Source organism: Macadamia integrifolia, chromosome 13 (assembly GCF_013358625.1).
Source record: "Macadamia integrifolia cultivar HAES 741 chromosome 13, SCU_Mint_v3, whole genome shotgun sequence".
Taxonomy (NCBI): domain Eukaryota; kingdom Viridiplantae; phylum Streptophyta; class Magnoliopsida; order Proteales; family Proteaceae; genus Macadamia; species Macadamia integrifolia.
Genome location: NC_056569.1, coordinates 6,777,229 through 6,795,981, shown reverse-complemented (window position 1 = coordinate 6,795,981; position 18,753 = coordinate 6,777,229). Strand labels below are relative to the sequence as shown.

The 18,753-nt window shown below is 38.5% G+C and overlaps 1 protein-coding gene across 1 annotated transcript; it reads left to right on the top strand.

The window, feature by feature from the left end:
• The first annotated feature begins 430 nt into the window (after positions 1 to 430).
• Positions 431 to 16,734, top strand: LOC122058902 (protein PAT1 homolog 2-like). The gene is made up of 5 exons (XM_042621614.1): positions 431 to 872; positions 1,676 to 1,824; positions 4,957 to 5,013; positions 6,251 to 6,320; positions 13,892 to 16,734. The coding sequence occupies exons 1-5, from the start codon at positions 803 to 805 to the stop codon at positions 16,000 to 16,002; spliced, it is 2,457 nt and encodes an 818-aa protein (XP_042477548.1). The 5' UTR covers positions 431 to 802; the 3' UTR covers positions 16,003 to 16,734.
• The last annotated feature ends 2,019 nt before the right edge of the window (positions 16,735 to 18,753 follow it).

The window sequence follows — 18,753 nt, the reverse complement described above, 5'->3', positions numbered from 1 at the left end:
CAAACTTTTTTTTTCTTTCTCACACTCACTCATATGTCCTCTCTTAAAGAAATATACTCTCCTCTCTCTCTCTCTCTCTCTCTCTCAATCTTTTTGTTATTCAGCCTTTGTTTATGATGATATTTGATTATAGGGAAAAAGGTTCTTCGAGCGGAAGGCATATATCGCATCTCCTCGTAATAATATGTATTATTTTATTAAAAAATTTGATAAAAAGAAAAAAAAAATATCTTGTTCAGAGAACACTCTCCCTTTGATTATTTTAGAGGAAGGGAAAAGCAAAACCACCTTCCTTCTTTTGGTCCATTAGTTTGATTAAGTTGGTTAGCTAGTAAGGTACTGGGGAACCCTAAAATCATAAAATGAAGCAAAGATCAGTAAAAAAAGCATTATAAAAACTAATAGATAGTTACAAAAACAATTTAAAAACGAAAACTCACCCACATCCAATCTCTCTCCTCTCTCTGCACGTATGTGAGCGTGTAAGAATCTGGCAATCGTTATCCTTCGTCTAGGGTTCTTTTTCTCTGCTTTAATTTCGGGGCAAAAAACCCTCTCTATTTAACGTTGAGGGACCCGTACCTAATGAATTTCCCTCTGCATTTACTCCACAGATCTTCTCCTACATTTCTCCTCATTCGGAGATAACCCTAGAAATTTTAAATTTCAAGGGTTACTCCGTCTGTGTCTGTCTTCGCTTTTTCTTCGATGTTTTGTTTTTTTGGTTTAGGTGTCTTGATTTGTAGGAATTTTTCGTTTTCATTTGTTTCTTTTTTAGGTTTTTAGTTTAGAGTATACAGTGATGGATGGATTTAATGGTGGTTCTGGTATTCAAGGGAACCCTTTCACGGGATTAGCAGAGACTTCCTCAGGTGAGCTTCTTGTTTATAGCTTGATCTATGCTTTATCTCAGCTCAAAATTGGTTTTGATTTGCTTCTAGATCTGGGTTTTCGCTCATGTTTGATATTTTATTTTCCATTGCTCTCTTCTGCGTTTAATTTTTTTATTATACTGTTTGATCGAGTTTTATTATGTTACATCTTGATCTGTTTAGTTTGAGTTTAGAGTTGTTGAGCAATTCCTGGGTCTTCTCATAGTTGGTAGAATTTTGGTGGGTCTTAATACGATTGAGTAGCTTGAAGCCCTTCTCTGCGATTTATAGAGTTATGTATGGTAATTGGGATTTGGGTTTTCATGCCGTCGTGCTGGTTTGATTAGTTTTTTCAGACTCTGGTGCATCATTCATATTTGGCAGAGCTGACAAGCATTAACTAATTTGTTATGGGACGCTTTCTTGTTTTTGATGCCATGCAATGAAGTTATTCAGTTGATGGGTCTTGATTCTGATATATATGATTATTTATGTCGGTGTCAGTGTGTGTAGCAAGCGTTACGGTCTGCCTGGTGAATTGAATGAATTTTGGTGCTGTCACCGATTTGCTATTACGAATAAAAGTATTATTGTATTATTTTTTCATGGGTTGATCATGATATTTCTTTTGAAAAAATGAATTTTTGTGTACACATGTTAATTTTATGTTTATTCTGTTAATTCGTGGGCCTTTTCATTCTAGCTTATTTTTCAATTCAATTCAAAGGTGAAAAGTGCAAAGCATGGTACGCACATACTGCTCTATAGATCTCATGTTTAACATTGTTCTCACTGTCATGCAGGGAATGCACTCTTTGACGCATCACAGTATGCATTCTTTGGTAAGAATGTTGTGGGGGAAGTTGAGCTGGGAGGATTAGAAGAGGAAGATGGTGACATCCCTTTTGTTGGGATTGAAGATGAGGAGTATCGTTTGTCAGAAAGAGAAGAGGTTGTTCATTTGTGCTTTAGTCTTATTTGTATTATGCATGGACGACTTAATGATAATCTCAAGCTGTTTATACTGTATACTTATGTTGGCTTTCAATCAAGTGTAGGTTATACAATGAGCTTTGTTTCTTAGTGATATTTGATCCTACTTAGGCTTAAATAGAGAAGAGGTTTTGTTTTCTACTTTAGTCTTATTTACATTATGCATGGTCGTCTGGGCCACATTTGTATTATCTCAATCTGCTTATGCTGCAAGGTTATAAAGTTCCCCCCAAACCCCACACCCCAAAAAAAAAAAAAAAAAAAAAAAAAAATCTAGTAGTGATATGCCTTCTGATATTTGATCCCAGTTTGGCTTATAATGTTGTGCTAAAGTTATGAGATGCAAGAAAATATGTTCTTGCTATTCTTGGAGAGCAAATGAGATAAAAGAACATTGGTCTTTTCCACTTTTTTTTTTTTTTTCTTTTTCTTGATAATATAGAACTATGACTTCATTTGTATTATTGGCAATATTCTGGTTTTGTACCTGTTCGAATTTATTTATTTATTTATAATTTAGAAACATATGAAGAATTAAATTCATAATTTAATGTTTCGATATTGATTTATTCTGTTGGTGTAGTAATTGGTTTTAGTGCTCATGCTTGGGAAGTTTTATCTTGGTAGCCTCACTGCCAAACTCAACTTTTATTAGTGAGAATCTTTTGTTAGTGATCATTTTGCAATCTTAGAAGTGACTGTCCATGTCCACTTGTAGATCATCTCCTTGGTGCAAGTGCAACTAATTTTTGTTGCCCTTCTTGAAAGGATTCTACTTTTCAATGGATTTCATGTGTTAAAATTTGATGTCTATAGTAGTGGGGGCTGTGCTTTTACGTTTTGATTCGTCTTTCCCATCTTTTTTTTATCCTCTCTTTTACTGATTTCATACAGTGTTAATCACTTTCCTGAAACCTGTTATTTCTAACTGCTGAATTTTGAAATTTGTACCCTGCCACTTGGTTAAGAGATAATTTTACAATTCCATCCATTAATTTTGGCCTTTTTTCCCGCCTTCTTGGCACTTCCTTGCATTCAGAATTAGCCCTTTGAATAATTTTTATGCAACCTGTTCATTGGACACTCTGCCATCGAATAAGAACACCTGCATCAAAATCTTCGAAATAAACTGCTAACTAACTGTGTTGGATATGGTGATTCTGCTATCTTGGTGTTTGGATGGCCTATTCTTTTATCTGTACTGACTTTCTGGGTGGTTTTCTTTGTTGCAAGCCTTTTTCTTATTCCCTTTGAAGCAGTCTCAAGTCTATATGAGAACAATGTCTAAGAATCCTATTGTACTTTTTGGGGGGGGGTGAATAAAGAATTTAATACCAAAGGAGGAGAAATTCAGGGGCCCCCAAGAAGGGGTAGAAAAAACAAAACATAAAACAAATAAACCCCAGCCCTCAAGTAGGGTGGGGGGTGGAAGGTGGGGAATTCAAAGAAATGGGAAGACCCCATGATTCACCAATTAGCCTATTACGTGGGGAATCAGTACACCGTGAAGAGGCTGGCGAAAACTTGCATTTAATGTCAAAGGAGATAGTGCCCAAAATCTGCTGCAAGGTCCTAGAGTTGAGGCTTCATCGACTGAGATTACTCTCCATCAATTTATCCAGATGTGATCGACTGTTAAGCCAAAGGCAAGCTTACCCACAGTGTTGCAGCTGGAATTACCGCCAAAGGACATGCCCACCCAGTTCCATTTCCCATCAAGGGGCAAAACCCTTCTCTTCCTTGGCCAGCATTTGGCGGGAAGGCCTTCACATAGCACATAGGAAAAATAGATGGTCCACATCTCCTAGAGCATCCCAACAAAGACATCAATAGGGAGAGGCCGAAATTTTCCTCTGGATAAGGAAGGACTGATTAGGAGGTGACGGGGGAGAACCCACCAGATCATGAAGCTGTGATGGGAGAATGTGACTTTTGAGCTAGGCTAGCTTGCACATGAGATCACTGGGCCCTTAGTCTTGACGAGGTCCTAAGCAGAGTTGGTGCTGAAAAGGCCTGAAGAGGAAGGGGACCAAGTAACCAATCCTCCACTGCTTTTAGGTCTTCTACTGATGGATGAAAGCGCCTCCCAAATTGCCAGAAGAGAGGAATAGGAGGAAGGTGAAAGGACACACCCATCATGGAGACAAATATTAGAGACCAATCCCATTCTGTCAAACCTTAAGCGGTATCTAGTTCTGTCGCCAATAGAGAGAATAGAATACCCTGGGGGTGCCAATTATCCAACCTGAGGCAAGTAGAAGCACCACCATAAATCAGGGACTTGATAGTCCTAGAGGCAACAACTCTGAATTTAAAATCTTTCTCTAGACCTAGGAGAGTAGGAGGCATCCAAAGAAGTGGGGTAAGTCTAAATGGAGTCATGCCAAAGGAGCTTGGAGTAAACCTAGTCAACGCAAGTGCTTTTCTTTTTTATAGCATGCTTCCAAATCAACTTGAGGATACCTGAAGTGTTAACATCCCTTATCCTTCTAAGACCAAGTCCTCCCTCCTTGGGGAGGCAAACCGAAGCCCAAGTGATCCTTTTGGTGTGCAATGATTGAAATAAATATTCACAGCCCTTTATTTGGTTTAACCAGACCAAATATCTTACTTTCTAGAAGATGAGAAAACTGATTGGTAGTTGGGCAATTTTTATTGTTCTGGGTTCTGCAGTTATCTGAATTCTTAGCAATGCTGTGGACTAAGCTGGCCAGAAATGCTTATGGGATTGATTAATGAAGTGTAGATGAAAACTTGTTATGTGTCTCTTCGTTAAGAAAACATTTAATGCTTTCAAGCTTTGAGTTTTCAAGGGCAACATTGCAGTGTCGTAGTTTTATGCCTGGTGTGTTGATTCTGTGAGCTCTGTTGGATACTATGCATGGATGTTACCTTCTTTTTGAAGTTATAATATTATATTTCCAAACTTCAGTACTTTCTAGATAGAGGATATTCTGGTACACTGAATTTCTTTTTCATGGTATTCTTATCTTATTTCAAACTTCAAATTCTTCCTTTGCTACTTACTTGGATATCTCTTTTTGAAGGCATGCGCCATTATTGAATATTATCATTTATTTTGTATTTGCAGGCTGAAGGTTTAGGATCTTTATCTGATATTGATGACCTTGCCGGTACTTTTTCAAAGGTTGTTTCTTCAACCTTGATCTGATTATGAACGGAATGCAGACATATTATTATCACTCTATTACTTGATACATGATTAATATTTTCTATTGTTCGTCTCCATACCATAAGGTTAAATTTTTCCTTGTCCTGAAATTATCTTCCTACATTTTTAGCAACATGAAGGCCTAATTCTTTCATGGGAGAATTTTGGTTGTTTCATTGGCCTTTAGGTGCAATTTCTCATTAAATGTGATTCTGCTTCTATGTCTATAGTTATAGTTTCCAGGAAAAACCTGCAGTGTTGGAATTTATCATGGCTGCCATCACTGTGATAGGTGAATGGACCTAAATGTTTCTTGAAACTTGAAAATTTTATATTTGAGGCGTAGCCGCATGACATTATATGGTGAAATAATGAACATTTTCGTATCTCATGATTCTCATCTGATATTCTAAAAAAATCTGACGGTGTATCCTCTTTCTTCTTTGTTGTGATTCCATGTTTGCAATACAAAATGGAAGTACTATAAACTACTAAGATTTTCATAACATTTCCATGTCCTGAACAACCAATTTTCATTCTTGCTTTAACCAATGTGGTATCGGATTGGCTGTATCAGACAGAAATACCCTTGATTTTCCTAAAAAGCATATTTTTTGACATTTTTACCCCTGGTCCGACCATTCAACCATATGGTATTGGCTAGGTATTGGGATTGGAAACATGCAAAACCGATATGGATCCGTACCATGCTTGGATCTTTGATCAATTCATATTCAATTCCGATCATGGCTCCTCGTGAAGTTTTTTTTTTTAATGAGATTTCTCAATCAACTTGTCTTTTGGCTATCCCCACAAGGTCAATTTGTTGAAGGAAGTTTCCATACAATCGCGTGACCAAAAATTGGTGTTGCATTTTCAAAAGTACAAGAAGATTGATAGAAAAACAAGCCATCAATTTGGACCAAGAATGGGCTAATTTTTAAATTTTGAGTGTCCAATGTGTTAATGGGCACAGGCTTACTTAACTATATCATGCTCTTTCTGAGTACCCTATTATATGCTTTTGACAATCATTGAATAAACTTATTTTTTTTCTTTTTATAAAATTGAATAAATCGTTATTATTCAGAAATATTGTATTTTATTTCCATTTTCCCGATTCTGTTTTATTTCTTTCAGTGTATTGTTTAAATTTGAACTGTGGCTTTCTATATTTGGTTGTTAGTTATCTGAGTTACTTGTCTTATTACAGCTGAACAAGGTCATTGGTGAACCAAGAAATGCAGGAGTTATTGGTGACAGGGGATCTTTTTCTAGGGAAAGTGAGTAAAATTCTTTCATCTATTTTTTTGCTGGCCTATAGAAGAAAACTGAGATTGCCATAATATTTTGTTCCTCTGGAAAGTATTCTTGAGGTGTTATTTTAAACAAATATGTTGATTTTCTTTTTGTCTTTCCTTGCCTTGCATATAAACTATTGATTTTCGCTAGTATACCTCCATTTTCTTGGTTTCCATGTAACAACTGATCTCAAATGCAGGAGACTTAGAATTAATTGTGTTTTGAGAATTTCTTACTGATACTAGATAATTTCTTTTTTAATAGTTCTGTAGGAAATATGTATAGATGTAAAGGGTATTCCATTTTGTTCTTTTCAATGCCAAAAGCATGTCAGTGTGGCACTTCTTGCACATTTCCAAGTTTAGTCTTATGCTGCATTCTCTGGTTAGTGTTGCTCTCTCTTAAAATCTCCCCAACCCAAAGTCTCTTAATATCTCAAGGGTAAAGGATCTCTGAGCAAGTGGGGTAGGATGGAACCTCTCACGCCCCCACCTCATTGACCGTTTGATTCCCTTTGTTGCATCACAATCGTCCAATCTTTTTGGTGTTGCAACCACTCTTCTCCACTTTCGCTGCACCCTCTCCCCTTTCACTATCCTATTTGCCGCTGCAGCTCCTTTCCCTCCCATCCTCCCCCTCTCCCTTCTCCCTTCTCCTTGCCCTTCTTCTTCATCTCCGTCTTTGTCTTTGGGGCCAGCTCCCCTGCCCTCCTCTGGCTTCAGTTCCCTCCTTCCCTCTTCTCCTCCACCTACGGCTTCCTGCGTCCACCTGAACCTCTCTACATCCTCTGCTCTTTGCTGCCTTTGCAACCTTTGCAACCCTGTAATGATAAGAATCCGAGAGTGACATCCTTTGCTCTTTGCCACCTCTGCAACCTTCGCAAATACTCTACCCCTATACTGCCAAACCAATTACCATCAACGTGTCTAAAGAAAAGTGGGGGAAAAAAAAACCATTTTCCATCAAGGTATAAGCTGTCCAAGCGTTGGTTCTTGAAAAACCCAGCCGATCGAGATTTCTTTCGAATTCCATTCATGTCGAGCAGTTGAGGTTGTGACTACAAGAGCCTTGCTGGTCAAGCCTGTAAATACGAAGTGTGCTGTTCTTCGGCTACAAATTCACTACCTAGGTGATGTTCGCTCGTTTTTTCTCCACTCCAAAATTGAATTTATTCAGGTTTGAGTTGACCTCGATCATTCTTAAGAGCTACTCAGCCCCTTTTGACCCAATTGATTCCTCTCCCATGTGAGCGACTCTTCTAAAATCTCGTTCATCTTCAAAGAAGAATCAAGGAAACCAGCCTAGATGGATCCACTAACATGAAAATCCTTCCTTAGCCTTCCCTCCCCCAACTCCACCACGCCCTTCCCCACCCTGTATCCCGCCCAAAGACAACGCCATCCAACTCCAAAATAGGGACTTAATGTCCTGCTTCACCTTTGTGGTATTAACGACAGATTTTCCAGAAAGCAAATTCAGAGTGGGAGCCGGGGATGCAGTGATATAGATCGAGCTGCTAAAAGAAGGGTCTGTTGGTCCCAAATGAACCAGGCCAGCCAGCTGAATTATTCTGGCCTCTTGAACCAGAAGCAAGCCATCCCCAACATGGGCCAATCGAGCCAGCTAACCTGCTGCTATTCACTCAGGTATTGTTGGGGTCCATTATTGCAACTGGCTTGGAAGAGATGCTGCCAACAGCCAGTTGCTAGGATATTAGATATTATTTATTATTATTTTTTTTATTTCTTTGTTTTTGTCTTAGCAAGCAAGCTTTGTAACTTAGGTAGTTTTATTTTTATGTTTACTTGGTTGTCAAGTAGTTTGGTTTGAGGAAAGATTAGTCTTTAAGTCTTAGTTTCTATTTTGGTTTTGTTTCTAAATTGTAAGGCTGTATGTCTGTACCCTCTACTATATAAGAGGAGTTGATGTAACACATTGAAAATTAATGAAAGAATGAACTTTACAGCCATAGCTGCCCCTTATTCCTGGGATAGGATGCTCAACAGTTGGGATAGCTGTGGGTGAGAGGCCCAGGCTGAGATATGTAGCCATTCCCCTACCCCTTTCTTCTCCGTTTTTTTTTTCTTTTATTTTTATCTTTGTCTACTATTTAAAGTGAGTTTGAAGCCCTCTAAGATTGTTGATCAGAAGATACACAACCAGGCTACCAAGTCCAGCGTCAGGGTTTTCCAGGAAAGAACAGTCGAGTGCATAACTTCCAGACCATATCTCTGATCATTGCAGGATTTTGAGGGTTTTGTTGAAGATCTTAGGAGGACCACTTGATCCAAATTTGAGGATTATCCGACAATTCCAGCCTTAGTTCTTGAAGAATCACCAAAAGTTTCTCTTTTCTTGCATCCAGTGTAAGTCTCAATCCGGCCAGTAGAATTTATTCAAAATTTGAATGCTTGTTCCCTCATAGGATTTTCATTCGATCCAAAATTCAGAGCCATCTGACTTGTGGTTTGTGAGTAATCGAATCTCTTATATTCAGCACTATTTTCAGATCTGAGTATTCTGTTGAAACTGAACTTGTTATGCATGTTGGAGTTTATGATAATAGATTTTAAAAGTTTGGTTTTGAGTGTACTATACTTGATTAAGTCAGTGTGAAACAGTGAGTAGGATTCTTTTTATGAGTTAAATTGAGAATTCAAAAGGTTATATACGTGTAGATCCCCCTTCAGGTAGGCATAATTTGATAATAGAAATTGAAGTTCTTCCAAGAGTTTTTGAGTTCCTGAGCTCTGCACACAGGTTTGGTATCCCAGATCTGTTCGGTTGCTTTTCTCTTCTAGTTCTGAATTCTATTACAAATCAGGTGCTATCACTTCAGTACTTTCTTCTGCCTTCTTCTTACTGCATATTATTACTTCTAATCTGCAGTAACCCTGCTTTATGTCAATTTTCAGCTTGCTATCTCTTATTGCTACTTAAAAATTCTTCAAATTTGGCATTATGGTTCCTGTCTACATTCCTTAAGTTATTTCTTGAGCTACTGAATTCTATTAACTAGAATCCAGGTTCTAGTTTTATGCTCTGGTTTTCTAGTAGAAGTAGGATTCACCTGCTCTTTAAGTTGTCAGTTTTCTGTGAATATTGCTGAACTATCCTCTATTCAGAGAGATCTGAGTCTGGACATAATGCTGATTCAGAGGAATCTAACTTTTACAGAATTGATAAAAGGGGAACATTAATTATTGAACCAGTTAGTCTTCTATAATGGAGGGAAATTAGTATGTAAAATCATAAGTATTAATTAGTTCCGTAAAAGTAATCTAATAAATTAATAAAGATATTAAAAAAAAAAAAAAAAAAAAAAAAAAAAAAAAAAAAAGAAAAAAAGAAAAAGAAAAAAAAGAACAAAGGAGAGAAAAAGATATATTGAGAAGAACAATTTTGATGGATCCAATGCAAGATATCAAAATATGCTTTGCAGTGGGATATCAAGCATATGCTTGATTAAAAAATAAGTGTAACAGTTCAGAAATTTCCGCACTTCTCTCGACCATTCACCAGTTTCCATACCTAGCCATATCCCTCCCGAAACCCGGAGCTCTCTACACCCTCAATGCTCACCTCTGAGCATACTCCTCACCCTATCCCTGCTGTAGGACCAGAAATCAGACTAGTTGAAGTGTGGAAGAGCTTAGGATTATGTGGTGTATCTGGTTTAACCAATTTGTTTAACAAGATTATGAGCACAAAGAGAATTCCAGATGAATGGAGGAGAAACATTATAGTTTCAATTTACAAAAATAAAGGTGATATTTAGAGCTGCAATAATTGTTGGGGCATAAAAATAATGAGTCATACTATGAAATTATGGGGGAGGGTTATTGAAGCTTACTTGAGGAGAAACTACCATCCCGGAGAATCAATTTGGTTTTATGCCAAGTAGATCCACGACATAAGCTATTTACTTACTCAGGAGGCTGAAGGAGAAATATAGAGTTTACAAGAAGGATCTCCATAGGATCTTTATTGGCCTAGAAAAAGCCTATAACCAAATCCCTAGAGAGTTAATCTGGCATGTACTAGAGAAGAGAATGGTGTAAGTAAGTATGCGGATAGTTAGATACATATGAGGATGTGGTCACTAGCATGATAATCTTCGAGGGCAAGGTAATGAATTCCCAATTACAATTGGGTTGCATCAAGAATCAGCTCAAGTCCTTACTTGTTTGCACTTATCATGGATGATTTAACTAGGAACATTCAAGATGAGGTTTTTTGGTGTATGTATTGTGTGGATGATTTTTTTGGTGGATGAGACAAAAAGGCAAAGATTACCACTAAGAGTTATGGAGATCAACCTTGGAATAAAGAGGTTTTAAGATAAGTAGAACGAAGATGGATTATATGGTCTGTAACTTTAGTTACACTAAGATGGATAACGAAATGGTGAAAATTGAGGAGAGATTCTGCAAAGTGATTATTTTAGATATCCGGGGTCTATCATATATAAAGAAGGTGATATAGAGGATGATGTTGCATAGAGAGTTAAAGTGGGATGGATGAAGTGGAGAGGTGCATCTGGAGTGTGGTGTGATTGGCGTATTCCTGTAAAGCTTAAAGGAAAATTCTATTGGACAGTCATTCGAGTGGCTATGATGTATGTGGTAGAATGTTGGCAGTAAAGAAGCGTTATATAGATAAGCCAAGTGTAACAAAGATGAGGATGTTGAGATGGATGCAAAACTAGGAAAGATAAATTAAGGAATGATCATATTAGAGTGGATTTGGGAGTTGTCCCGATTCATGATAAGCTTTGAGAAAGTTGTTTGAGGTGGCGTGAACATGTTCAACGGAGGTCTTGAGATGCACCTGTTAGGAGGAGTGACCTGATTCAGATTGAAGGAGCTAAAAGAGCTAGGGGCCTAAAATGACCATAGGAGAAGTAGTGAGGAAAGACATGCATAATTTAGGACTTGTCCAAAGTATGATCTCGAATAGAGTTGATTGGAGGTACAAGATTCATGTAGCCGACCCCATTTAGGTGGTATTTTACCTAGTTGTTGTGTTGCTATGTTTTTTTCCTTGTGTTATTATTATTATTTTGTCTTTGCATCCATGTAGCCGACCCCTTTTATTTGGGATAAGGTTGAGTATTGTTATATGTTTGGTGGTGGGAGTGAAAATTACTACTATGTCAAATAGAGTCCTCGACCTGTGTTTCAGGTCATTCCAACCAGTCCTTTGCAAGATATGAATTTTCTCTCATACATCATTAATCTGAACTTGCTTAGCTATTAATTCATTTATGAAGATTCTATTTTTGCCAAACACTCTCTAGTTTCATGGCTTGAGTGTAGATTTGAATTGTTTATTATTGGAGTTCAAGGTCTTAAAGTTTAGCCAAGTATGTGTTCTTGTGTCTTCGTATTTGTCTCCAACTTCCTGATGGGAGCTTGGCTATGTTATATGTTGATGATGAACATGAGGAAAGTATCGTGTCACAAGCTGTGTTGGACCTGTGTGTTTTTGTTGAATTCCTTGATGAAGGACTGTGTTGGACCTGTGTGATTTTGTTGAATTCCTTGAAGGAAAGATAAATATCTTTGTGACTTCTCGTATTCCTTCATGTTACTATGATGGTGCTTGGTGTTGTGTGTTTCATATTCAAACGCACATCATCTAAGCAGGTGGACGATGATTGGATGAACATGAAGGTCGACGTGGTTGTGCAAATAGTTTTTTCTTTATTACTTCTCCTTACACAACACATCAAATTGGTCTGCCTAAAAAAATAGTTGAAGCGAAAAGAAGAATCAAGTAAGAAGTTGCTGTAACTCAGCTTTTTATAGAAGTTTACGATAGAATGATGTCAAAATTGCTGAACTTGAGGCTACAAGCAAGGATATAACTGAGGAAACCAAGAAAGCCAGCAAAAATAAGATGAAAGAGACCATAAAACTTATTAAAAGAACAAGTAGAAGTTTGTGCTGAAGAAACTAAGGAGCAGTACTCCATCCGTGAGGAAGAAACAAACCTGAATTGCTCCCTTTAGAGAACACCAATTTGAGGTTGATTCTGAGTAAAGCTCTCCTATCGAATTGGCCTACCATATCAATTTCTTGATGAGAAAGGTCCATGCGATGCTGATTTTATGTGTGCAACATAATTTCTTTTGGGGCTGAACAAGTAGATTGGGTGCTGATCATGTCATGGGGATATTTCAATAACTAAGACTTTGACGACGAGTTTTTTCCAACACGGGGGAAATTGATCGGTTTTATCAGACTATAATCCTGTATGGAGGCTCAGACGTGAGTCTAGGACGGTAGGGACTGGGCAGTCCAATGGTATGAAAATAATGTTTAGGTAGTTATATTATAGGTTGGGTGTTTTATTTGCTTGTGTTTCATTGTAACGGGTCTAAATTATGAGTCCATAAAGTAGGGTTGATGTTAGTGCATGGGATTAGATTAGTAGTTAAAAGTGGTGTTTTGTGCTAGATTAGGACACTAGTTTTTTAAGAGTTATGTTTTGAGTATACTTCAAGTTGGTGTCAAAATGAGAACAAGGAGAGTGATAAAACTTAAAAGTATTGCAAACGGTTATGATTGGTTTGGCTTTTGGACAACATGATTCAGATGTCTAATCCTGACCATAACCTGGTTCAGTCATTAACAGATCTTGGGATTGGACAGCAAAGCTAATGTTTGAAGGGGGAGATAGAATTTGAAGAACTAGCAAGTTGTCACTTTGTTAGGGTTGGACAATATGTATCTATGATACACACTTATCAGTTACATACATATGAGCTATTGTTGGTTCCTTCACTGCCACCTTGGAAGGGCTTTCTAGGTGGCCCAAATATCTGCCTCATGGCACAGCCCAGATGAGCGGCATGCATGGACATGCATGGGGGGTATTTGATTGACTTTGATTATGAGTTTGACATGTGGCTAATCCAGACCATGTCTTATCTATCCAATGGTGTGGTAGTCACATCATCTGTCTATGTTGCACCATAAAGTTGGACTGCATGGGATGCCCTTTCTAGGTGGGCTGCACAAATGCTCTTTTACACATACTTATTCAAGGATCTATGAGTATTGCATGCTATATGTCCTACACTGATCTGAGCCCATTCTAGTTGATTGAAGCTAGCTTAACTCTTGTTCTCAGCTTGCAGAGGACTATTTAATTCAGACCTAGATAATGGGAGCTGGGCTTGCCTGTGATTTGAAGCTAGCTTGTTTATTGGCAGACCTAATAGTTTTAATCGTCCTTGTATTAAACTTGTTATTTTAGCGGATAATTTTCTGGTCATCCAGAAGGTGTCTTAAGGTGTTTGAAGTTGATTGTCCAAGGGTTTTTTTTTCTTGGCAGTTAACATCTGTGATTTATCTGATGTATGTTTTTGGGTGCCATGTGCACTATTATGCCATTGGAAAGCTGTATGCTATAGTTTCTATTGGCAGTGCCCATTCTGCTGGAGTAATGCAGATCTGAAGTGGGTACTGGTTCGTAACGGGTGTTCTTTATTTCCAAAATATGGGTTCAAATCCTCATTTTAACTTAGAAAATTGTCACTTTTCAGGTTCATCTGCCGCTGACTGGGCACAAGAGCCGGATTTTCCCAACTGGTTAGATCCACATATTTTTGACGCTGACAGTGTTCAGGAAGGCAAAAGATGGTCGTCACAGCCGCATCCTTTGTCTGCTCGTGCCGAATCAGAATCTTTGTACAGAACATCTTCGTTACCTCAGCAGAAACAACAGCAGCAACATTTCTCAAGTGAACCGATTTTAGTTCCCAAATCAACTTTCACTTCCTACCCTCCTGGTGGCCGATCTCAGCAGGCTTCACCAAACCACCATTCACGCCACCAAAACATTCCACCTCTTACCGGAGGATCTCAGATGCCTTTTTCTGCTCCAAATCTCTCTCCTTTCTCTAATCCTCAGCTTCATTTGTCTGGCTTGCCTCATGGGCTGCATTATGGTGGAAGTTTACCACAGTTCACTCCTTCAGGCCTCCCAATTAGTAGCAGGCCGCAGAACCACTGGGGAAACCAAGCTAGTCTATTTTCTGGAGATAACACCAGCATTGTGAACAATTTCTTGCAACAACAATTGCCTCATCCGAGTGGGTTGATGCACCAACAATTAATGTCACAACAGCAGCAACAACAAAGAATGCATCACCCTGGTCAACCATCTTTGGCTCATTTTTCACCTTTGCAGACGCAACTATTTAATGCCCATCCTTCTCCACATGTAATTAGCAAGTATGAGGCAATGCTTGGAGCGACTGATCTGAGGGACCAGAGAATTAGATCGACGCAGAGGGGAAGACCGAACCTGCGTTTTTCTCAACAGGGCTCTGATCCTAGTAGCCAGAAGAGTGATAATGGGTGGCCACAGTTTAGGTCGAAGTATATGACAGCTGAAGAGATAGAGAGTATTCTGAGAATGCAGCATGCTGCTACACATAGCAATGACCCGTATATAGATGATTACTACCACCAGGCACGTCTTGCAAAAAAAACTGCTGGGGCAAGGCTGAAGCACCATTTCTGCCCAACTCACCTACGGGATCTGCCTTCCCGTGCACGTGCTAATGCTGAACCACATGCTTATCTACAAGTTGACGCCCTCGGTAGGGTTCCATTCTCTTCTATACGTCGTCCTCGTCCATTGCTTGAGGTTGATCCTCCATCTGCTTACTCTGGCGAAGGCAATGTTGACCAGAAAGTTTCTGAGAAGCCTCTGGAACAAGAACCCATGCTTGCTGCACGCATAACGATTGAAGATGGTCTGTGTCTCCTCCTTGATGTGGATGATATTGATAGACTTCTAGAATTCAATCAACCACAAGATGGAGTTCAGCTGAGGAGGAGGAGGCAGGTACTACTGGAGGGGCTTGCGGCCTCTCTCCAGCTAGTTGACCCACTAGGCAAAGGTGGCCATGCAGTAGGACCAGCCCCCAGGGATGACCTCGTGTTCTTAAGGTTAGTCTCTCTTCCCAAGGGACGGAAGCTCCTCTCAAGGTACCTACAGCTCCTCATTCCTGGGAGTGAGCTTATCCGGATTGTTTGCATGGCAATTTTCTGTCACCTGAGGTTCTTGTTTGGTGGCCTGCCTTCTGATATGGGAGCTACTGAGACAACAATAAATCTTGCAAGAACTGTTTCTGTATGTGTTCGTAACATGGATCTTAGTGCACTTAGTGCTTGTCTGGCTGCAGTAGTTTGTTCCTCTGAACAGCCTCCTCTCCGTCCCCTTGGTAGCACTGCTGGAGATGGGGCTTCTGTTATCTTAAAATCTGTCCTTGAGAGGGCAACTGAGCTGCTAACTGATCCTCAGGTTGCTACCAACTACAGCATGTCCAACCGGGCTCTTTGGCAGGCATCCTTTGATGCTTTCTTTGGTCTGCTCACTAAATACTGTGTGAGCAAGTATGACAGCATTGTGCAGTCATTGCTTATGCAAGCACCACCAAATACAGCAGCTATTGGAGCAGAGGCAGCCAGGGCTATTAGTAAAGAGATGCCAGTGGAGCTGTTAAGAGCGAGTCTTCCTCACACTGATGACCACCAACGAAAGCTTTTGGTGGATTTCGCTCAGCGCTCCATGCCTGTCACTGGATTTAATGTCCATGGTGGGGGCAGTGGTGGTCATATAAATTCTGAATCGGTGCCAGGTTAATAAAAAGTGTATGTTAGAAGTAAAGTGTTGTAGTTGGGTAGTTAGTTTCTTCGCATGCCGCCCGTTGAATGCTTTTTCTCACTGGTGGTCATGATCGCATTGTTTATGTGGTAGCGCACGGAGTGGAAGTATGGGGAATGAATGCCTGTTTTAGGGGTTAGTTTATTACCTCAGATATATCTGTTTGCCTTTTCCACTTACATATATTTTTTTCTTTTCTTTTATTTTTTTTAATTTTCTTTTCATGTTTCTTTTGCTCTAAGAACATATAGTTATGTTTCATGTGTAATATGTTGAAACTCTTTTTGGGGAGTCTGCGACTGGAAGTATTTCTTCTGGGGAGCTTAATTTTGGTGCTCTGTTGGAACTCCAGACAATAATTCAAGTTGTAAGAGAGGGTGCCGAGGGGAGGATTTAATGTACAGGGTCCATAACTGAAAGCCTTCTGTTTCTCTCCTTTCTATTTTCCCATCCCACAAGGAGCTTGGGAAAGATCTTGTTGTTTATCCTTTTTTTAATAGGCAGTAAGGGTGGGGGTGGGGGTGGGTGTGGATTTGGATTTGGTTTGTGTTTTCTTTTGTACGGGCTTTAACATGGGTGACACTTGTTCATGTTCATGTACTTGTTGGTACATAGCAGGTTGTTCAGGGCTTGCTTTCTATGTTTTGAGTGAGAAAGCTTGTAACCATTGATACTGCTATTTGGTAAAAGCTCCTCCAGGCTCTTCTTTAACTCTGGATTAAGGCATTGTTTTATCTCCTTAATTTGGTTGACTTGAGATTTCATATATTTCTTTTCGTCGTTTATCTGAAGCTGTTTAAGATGCATTTTTAATCTTAGTTAATATGTGGTACTAACTCTGTTGAAATTGTCAACAAAAATAAGATAAAACTCTCATTGGTCCCTCGTGCTGGAGAGGATCTTAATCTTTATTTGTGTGAGAAATTTTGGACTTGTTTTGAGTTCCAAGAACCGTGAAGGAAGCAGGAATTGTTGGTGTATTTTCTTCTTGTTATTTGCCATTTTTCTTTTGATTATTTCTTTGGTGGTTGGGGGATTGTAAATGGGTAGTTGAAATCCGAATTTGGATTCGTATTCGTATTCATTTAGGGTATCTGTTTCCAAACAAAGAGAAGGGCATGTGAATATAAATCCGAATTATTTAGAAAATAATTATTCGAGCCAATTAGATAATCAATTAGAGAATAAGAAAAATAGTGAAGACAACTTAAAAAGATGGATTAAGAGCAAATTGTATTCATTGGGCAAAAGAAGGTTAGGATTTCAAAAGTCAGAATAAAATAGACGGTTGTTTGAAAATTTAAATTTGATCCACATCAATATCCACTCAGTGGTATTTATATCTGGACATGGAATATCTGAATTTGATCAGTAAATAATGTGTTTACATTACATCCTTGTTTAGGGGGATTAAATAACTGGTTCTACTTTGATGATTTGGGATTTGTTTTTATAAATGTTCTTTGGTGCACTCTAAATGATAGTGGGTGGGAGATGTATCCATTGAAGTTAAACAAAATTTATGTATATTATTATGAGAAACAATGGCTTGTTTTGTTACGTGAAAATGTTTGGTAGAGTTCATACTTTGTAAACATGTTGTCTGTATATTTAACTAGTCAGGGGAAAATTTCCAAACCAATGTGAGATCCATGTGTTTTGAAAAATATTTGGAAATGTTAAAGCTAATGACTGTTGAAAAAAAAAAAAAGAGGAAGTTTCTTTCCAATGCATTGGGTGCCCCAACCATTTGATAGCTGAAAGGACTTGGGGTGCGCACCCATGTGTTGAAATTGGTGTTCGGGTCCTCCCATGCATAGGGTGTTGAGTTGGTGACTAGGTTCTTCTAGTCATTGGATGCCAATTTGGATGTCGAACACTCCAACACATAGAGAGGAGTCGGATCTAAAAAAGAATAAGGGTTATATGGTTGTACAATTTAGATTAACAACTCAATTTGACATACAACTTATCCAAAAGAATTGCCATATAAATAAAATAATAGGATTAAGAATAACCTAATCGTCTTCTCATTTGAAAAAATAATTGTCCCGCTGTTTTCTCTAGAAAATGTCATCTCAAGATGAAAAATTACTTGTGGCCTTTTTTTGGGGTAGAAGAAATGAAAAAGTACTTGTGGCTTACACGTAGTAGAATTGTCATTTGACCGTTAATAGCTGCTGTGTAAAAAATGGATATATAACAGCGGCAACTTAACGTTGGATTGAGATGTCACTCTCAATTAAGTTTGAATTTGGAGTTAGTTGCTGATATAAAATAAAATATTAGAGTCCGCTTCCACAGTGGCCGATTTGTGGCTGGCTTTGTGAATGTACGCCCTAATTGACCAGCTACATGTCACAAAATCATGTTTGAATAAGAGGACTCTTTTACACATTTTTAATATTAACGAGTAAGACAATAATTTTTTCTTCACCAATCAGGTGGAAAGAATCCTTTATCCACTCATGATGTGAGCATAAGATGAGACTCTTGACTGTAGATATATGGCAACTTTGTTTATAAGTTAAATCATTTTTAAGTTCTTGACAACAGATTATTTGAACCGTCATTTTTTTGATAATCACTCGAAATCACATGCCAACCCCAAAGGTTAACCAACTTTCGATGCTGAAGAACGGAAGCTCCAAAAGAGTGGTAAAAGGAAGATTGCTCATTCAAATACATTATCTGACCTTAATTTGATGGGCAAGGGTAAATGATTTTATT